This window comes from Microtus pennsylvanicus, chromosome 1 (genome assembly GCF_037038515.1).
Source record: "Microtus pennsylvanicus isolate mMicPen1 chromosome 1, mMicPen1.hap1, whole genome shotgun sequence".
Lineage (NCBI taxonomy): Eukaryota > Metazoa > Chordata > Mammalia > Rodentia > Cricetidae > Microtus > Microtus pennsylvanicus.
The window spans coordinates 163250801-163258077 of NC_134579.1; the positions used below are offsets into that span (position 1 = coordinate 163250801).

A 7277-nucleotide genomic window follows, 5' to 3' on the forward strand; every position below is an offset into this window, starting at 1 on the left:
ATGTATAAATGTAAAAACTGTGATAAATCATTTCCTTGTCATGCACATCTTCAAACTCGCCAAAGAATCCATACTGGTGAGAAACCTTACAGGTGTCAAGAATGTAGCAAGTTCTTTGCCAAAATCTCACACCTTCACATTCATCACAGAATACATACTGGTGAGAAACCATATGGATGTCAAGAATGTGGAAAGTGCTTTACCTGTGTCTCAACCCTCCACAGACATCAGAAACTCCATACTGGTGAGAAATCTTACACATGTCAAGAATGTGGAAAGTGCTTTACCCATGTCTCAACACTGAAACGACATCACAGAATCCATACTGGTGAGAAACCTTACAGATGTCAAGAATGTGGCAAGTCCTTTACTTGTCATGCAAATCTTCAAGCTCACCACAGAATTCATACTGGCGAGAGACCTTACAGATGTCAAGAATGTGGAAAGTGTTTTACCACTGCCTCAACACTTCAAACTCATCACAGAATCCATACTGGTGAGAGACCTTACAGATGTCAAGAATGTGGAAAGTGTTTTATCACTGCCTCAACACTTCAAACTCATCACAGAATCCATACTGGTGAGAGACCTTACAGATGTCAAGAATGTGGAAAGTGTTTTATCACTGCTTCAAGGCTTCAAACTCATTGCAGAATCCATACTGGTGAAAGACCTTACAGATGTCAAGAATGTGGCAAATCTTTTAACTATGTCTCAACACTTAAGAGACATCACAGAATCCACACTGGTGAGAAACCTCACAGATGTCTAGAATGTGGAAAGTCCTTTAATCATCATGGAAATCTTCAAGTTCACAACAGGATCCATACTGGTGAGAAACCTTACAGATGTCAAGAATGTGGCAAGTCCTTTACTCGTCATGCAAATCTTCAAGATCACCACAGAATTCATACTGGCGAGAGACCTTACAGATGTCAAGAATGTGGAAAGTGTTTTACCACTGCCTCAACACTTCAAGCTCACCACAAAATCCATACTGGCGAGAGACCTCACAGATGTCAAGAATGTGGAAAGTGTTTTATCACTGCTTCAACACTTCAAACTCATCACAGAATCCATACTGGTGAGAGACCTTACAGATGTCAAGAATGTGGAAAGTGTTTTATCACTGCCTCAACGCTACAAACTCATTGCAGAATCCATACTGGTGAAAGACCTTACAGATGTCAAGAATGTGGCAAATCTTTTAACTATGTCTCAACACTTAACAGACATCACAGAATCCATACTGGTGAGAAACCTTACAGATGTCAAGAATGTGGAAAGTGTTTTACCACTGCCTCAGCACTTCAAGATCACTACAGGATCCATACTGGCGAGAAACCTTACAAATGTCAAGAATGTTGCAAGTGTTTTACTACATGCTCAAGTCTTAGAAGTCATCAGAAAATTCATGTAATGTATACACTTCATAAAACTTCTTAGTTTAACTCATACCAATTCAATTTAACAGTCTTCATGAACAGAATGAATGATTTCACAGACGCATATGCTTCAATTACTTTTTAAGCTTAGTCAGTAGTTATCCAGCACTACAGTCCTAATAAATTTGGAAACATTGTGTCCAGATTTGAGCACTATAGTCATGAAATATTCATTGTAAAATAAATTAATATGCACCATTGTTTGGGGCATAACAATTCAAATATCAAATACTATTAGTAAGTAAATATCTCTAGTAGGAAAGAATTAAGAAATATCATTTCTTGACTGTATGTGACAATAATGTATTAAAGAACCAGCCAAAATCAGACTATTCCAGATTTCAATAACTATTTTAGATCTTGGCATATGGTTGTTTTAAGTAATGTGATTATATTGTACATAAATATTATTTTCCTGTAATTATTTGTGATTTCATATAAATAACTGCTTATTTTGAACTTCAAGTATTTTCCTTCTTTGCAATAAAAATGTTATATATTTTAGCCAATCTTTTGCATTTCTTTGTTTTTATTATCTATTTTTAATGACGGTATCATTAATGTTACCCTGTGGATAATAGCAACAACATAAATATGTCATAACAAAGAAGTAGATTTTTTTCTGGGAAATGTATATGCTGTGTTTCATGTACTGCTGTGATTGATGTAATAGGGAGTAAATGGACAAAAGCTAAGGAGGTATTGAGAGGACTTCCAGGAAGATAGTGGAAAGAGGAGGAGGAATTGAGTCAGGCAAGTTGCCAACAGAGATGGTGGAAGCTGGATGTGTGGTATGTGGCAGAAGATAAAGTAAAAATATATGGCTAATTAAGTTATGAGAGCTAGTTAAAAAGAAGCCTAGGATTTTGATCTGGTTTGCCCTTATTCAGCTCTTATGAATCACTTGAGTTCCTAATTTCACATCTCCCAGTGTGTGATGAAAACAGTGCTTCTTTATAGTCATCCATCACCTTTGACCTTTACCATCTCTTACAGTTCTGTCCTAATGAGCCTTTGAATTGCCCAAAGGGGATGATATTGAAAGGACACTTACAGCTGAACGTTTTCTTATTGTCTGAACTATGACTTCTGGTTGATACCTAAGCTGCGTAAAATCCACCAAAATTGATTAATATAATATTTTTAGATAATTGCATATTGATTTCATGCTGCTTCTCCAGTGTGAACTCTCAAAAATGTGAATAAATTTATTAGCTTTTCTTCAGCCATAGAGCAGTATTTGTTATTATTTATTAATGTTACTGTTCTTAGTCATCTGATATGGGGAAGAGATTTCAAAGGATAGTTAATTTGCATTTCTCTGATTGCTACGCATGTTGAACTTTAGAAAATACCTCTCAAACAGATTTATAATTTTTTTGAGATTTCTGTTTAGGTTTATGTCTAGTTTTAATGCTAGCGGCATTTTTGTTTTTGTTTGCTTATTTGTTTCTCTCTCTTTTTTGGTGTATAACCATAGAGTTCTAGGTATGTTCTAGAATCACTTTCAGATGTTTAGCAAGTAATGCTATTTTCCTAATCTTAACACAGTCTCTTCTTTTGAAAGTTAGTAGTCTGCCATCTATGAATGGCAGTTAATTTTATGAAGTCTTATTAGTTACTACTTGGTATTAAATGCTATGGTCTAGGGATCTTTGCCAGAAAGTCTTCTTTGTCTACTGTGAACTGTTTGTTTACTCTGTCTTTATAAGTGAACACTGTAAAAACCAACCTTACTTTCTTCAGATTTTCTATATAATTAAATTATTTTTGTAACCTAAGCTAATGCATACATGAAACCTTAAATTAACCTCTTCCATTATAAATGCTAAATACAAAAGAGAGATATAACATGATATGCAATGGTGTTTGTAGTACTGTCTGTTATTGGTATCAGGTGATGTCAAAGGGGTTCACTGACAAATCCTTGTGAAATTATTTGAAGACTTCAGGACAGTATCCCCCAAACCTTTCCCTTCTGATGCTCCTTGTTCTGTTCAATAAAATGACAGAAGTTCTTGTTAGGGTCAGATACATCCACAAACACAATGACAATTTCATAAGACAACCTTCAGGAAGGCCTAGATTCAGATGCATAAATGACATAGAGTAAAATTGGATGGCTCCGGATGAGTGAATTAGACAATTTAAATCTGAGGTTGCTACTGGTCTAAGGACAAAAAGGAGAGGTGATTTCCTGATTTTGGTTTATAAGATACCTTGCATTACAGGTGAGACTGAGTATAGTATTAGGATGCTTAAACTGGAATATTTTGGTGTCCTATGTGAGGAATCTCAATTTCATTAACTATTTCTAATAAAGAAATGGTATCTTCATAGAAGAGAGTTTGACAAGAAAGTATGAGCCAGAATGTGGTGGTGAACATTATAAAATCTTTTTGGTGTGGGAGGTCCTTCTGTCTATGTTTTGCTGTTATTGGTTAATGAATAAAGAACTGCTTTGAACCTATGGCAGGGCAAGAAAGGCTAGACTATATGCTGGGAAAGAGAGGGCAGATTCAGAGAGTAACCATGGAGCCACAGGAGACAGTTGCTAGGAATTTTACCTGGAAAGCCACAGTCACATGATGATATACAGTTTAATAAACATTAGTTAAATTAATATAAGAGTTAGCCAATAAGAAGCTAGAGCTAATGAGCCAAGCAATGATTTAATTAATAGAGTTTCTGTGTGATAATTTTGGGGCTGAGAAGACAAGAACAAACAAGCAGCTCCTTTCTATATCTTTAAGATTTGACACACATACACACACACACTTGCACATGTGACTGTAAATATGTATATATGTAATTATGTATATTCATACATGGAATTACGAAAAATACATAAAAGAAACTACAATCATTAGTGTCATACTTACTACTGCCCTGAATTGATCATTAGCTAACAGTTTATTATAAAAGTCACCTGTATCTTTCAAGCTTGTACAGATATTGTGCAAGCCAAATAAAAACACATTAAAAATGCATTCATAGTTACTTTGGTTCCTTTGTTACCTGTCCCAACATCTCTCACATATAGCTTTTCTGTCACTTATGTTAAAGTAAAAAGATGGTTCCTAACAATAGAATCTTCAAGGGAATTATGGTATGCACAATATGTTCTTTTGATACCTATCAGAATGTAAGAGTCAATATGAATGTATTATAACATACAGTGATAATATGCAACAAACATAATGAACACGATCTATTGATGATGCATTTTGTACTCTATTGCTTCCATTAAAAAGAAGCCAAAAATTCTGTAGTTCTTTTTAAATCTCAAAGTCATAAATAACTGCATTATAGCATGGATAATAAGTGGCTTAGATACATTTTACAATGTGGGAGTTAATGTTTCCCAAACCCTTCTCAGTGCAGACTGTTAATTAGGAACCCGATGCCAACTGTTGAAATTACTTTCAGTTGTGCTTCATTCCTCAGCTTCTATTTATTATTCTAATAAGCAACCGCAACATCTTTGTGAACTTTGCTACTAAAAACAAGGAGCATATTGTGATAAACTTTATAGGATTCTGATCTTAAGTTCAGTTAAACTTTCATAACACCTCATGAGTAGAACAGGCCAGTATAGACCAAGCTCTCACTAAGTATCGTGACTGCTGAGCAGATCTTTTCAACTCAGCAAGGGAGAAACTATTAATCCTCCTCTTTGCATGAGTATCTTTATAACCAATACAGGAGTAAATATTCTTCTGATTTTTAAAATTCTGCAGATGGTGAGTTTTCTTGTAGCAGGCTAATGATGTTTGGTGAAAGTTTTAATACAAATTCAGAAGAGAGATGCTTGGAACTACAAGGGCGCTTGGTTTTCCCTCAGAAGCTCAGAAGAGATGGATGGTTCTGCAGTAAGTATGTCTCTGCTCAGCAGCTGTGCACAATTTCTTCTACAAAGTTTATATATTTATTTTGTACATCCATACTTCTCAGGATCTCATACTCTTGCCAAAAAAGTTCATTTGTAATGTAATTAGCTTGTCTGTGTTTCTTAAGAGAGTTATGATCGAAACTTTATATGTATATTATTCACACAGTGTGGGCTCTCCTCTACTTTGTTCTTTCCTTCTCATTTTTATCTTAACATATATTCTCAATGAAACGATGATGTTTATCTTTGAGGATTCCCTTGTGATAGATGAATATTGTGAATTGATGATGTAGAGTTCCTCCAGAGACCATTTCATACCTCATGTAAAGAGAGAAAATATAAAAATAAAAATGATAAAAGAGTTACTTCAATTTTTTTTGTATCTGTGGATGTTTGCTTTGTTACCAAGTATGTGGTCAGTTTTAGAGAAGGCTCCATGAGGTGCTGAGAAGAAGGCATATTTTTGTGTGTGTGTGGATGAAATGTTCTATAGATGTCTGTTAGGTCCATTTGAGTCATAGCATCTATTAGTTTTCTTATTTTTCTGTTAAATTTCTGTCTGGTTGACCTGTCCATTGGTGAGAGTAGAGTGTTGAAGTCTCCTACTAACAGTGTGTGTGGTTTGATGTGCAATTTAAGATTTACTAATGATTGTTTTACATATGTGGGTGCTCTTGTATTATGGGGCATACATGTTCAGGATATAGACTTCATTTTGATGGATTGTTCCTGTTATGAGTATAAAGTGTCATTCTCCATTTCTTCTGATTGATTTTAGTTTGAAATATATATTGTTGGCTATTAGCATAATTATAACCACTTGTTTCTTATGTGCATTTGATTGGAAAGACTTTTCCTAACCCTTTACTCAGAGGTAATGTCTGCCTTTGAGGTTGAGGTTTGTTTCTTGTATATAGCAGAAGGCTGGATCCTGTTTGTATACATTCTCTTAGTCTGTGCCCTTTTACAGGTGAATTGAGTCCAATCATATTAAAAGATGTTATTGACCAGTGGTTGGTAGTTCCTATTTTTTTCGGTGTTAGTGGTTCTGTGTTTCCGTTTTTTTGGGTTTTGCTGGTGGGAGGTTATATTTTCCCTGTCTTTTTGTGGGTGCAGTTAGCTTCTTTGGCTTGGGGTTTTCCTTCTACCAATTTTTGTACAGCTAGGTTTGTGGATACATATTATGAATATCTGGTTTTGCCATGGAATATGATGTTTTCTCCATCGATGGTGATTGAGAGCTTTGCTGGTATAGTAGTCTGGGTTTGTATACGTCGTCTCTTAGTGACTGTAGCACATCTGCCCAGGACCTTTCGGCTTTCATGATTTCCATTGAGAAATCAGATGTAATAGTCTGATAGGTCTACCTTTATATTTTACTTGACCTTTTTCCTTTGCAGCTCTTAATATTCTTTCTTTATTCTGTTTAATTCGCCAATGTATGTGAATCAAATGCACTTCTAGATATTCAACAATAAATTGAATTTTTATATGGTGAGAGGACTTTTTTGGTTCAGTCTGTTTAGTGTTTTGTAAACTTTTTGTACCATTATAGGGATATTCTTCTTTAGGTTGGGAAAGTTTTCTTCTGTGATTTTGTTGAATATATATTATTTGTGCCTTTGAGCTGGAGTTCTTCTCCTCCTTCTATTCCTATTATTCTTAGGTTTGTTCTTTTCATGGTGTCCCAGATTTCCTGGGACCTGTAGATCATACTACAAAAACCTGTACTTCATAAAAGAATTTGTCAATATTTCTGGATAGATAACATATACCAAAATTAAATTAAGGCCAGGTAAACAATTTAAACACACATAAACTCTAAGGAAATAGAAGCTGTCATTAAAAGCCTCCCAACCAAAAAAAACCCCAGGGCTGGATGATTTCAGCACAAAATTCTACCATATCTTCCAAAAATAGCTGATACTTATACTCCTCAA

The 7277-nt window shown here is 35.0% G+C and overlaps 1 protein-coding gene across 1 annotated transcript; it reads left to right on the plus strand.

Moving 5' to 3' along the window:
• On the plus strand, window positions 1–1446 carry LOC142860112 (uncharacterized). Its single transcript, XM_075990948.1, has 2 exons — window positions 1–646; window positions 731–1446. Exons 1-2 carry the CDS (start codon window positions 1–3, stop codon window positions 1444–1446), a joined length of 1362 nt encoding a protein of 453 aa, XP_075847063.1.
• Window positions 1447–7277: the final 5831 nt, after the last annotated feature.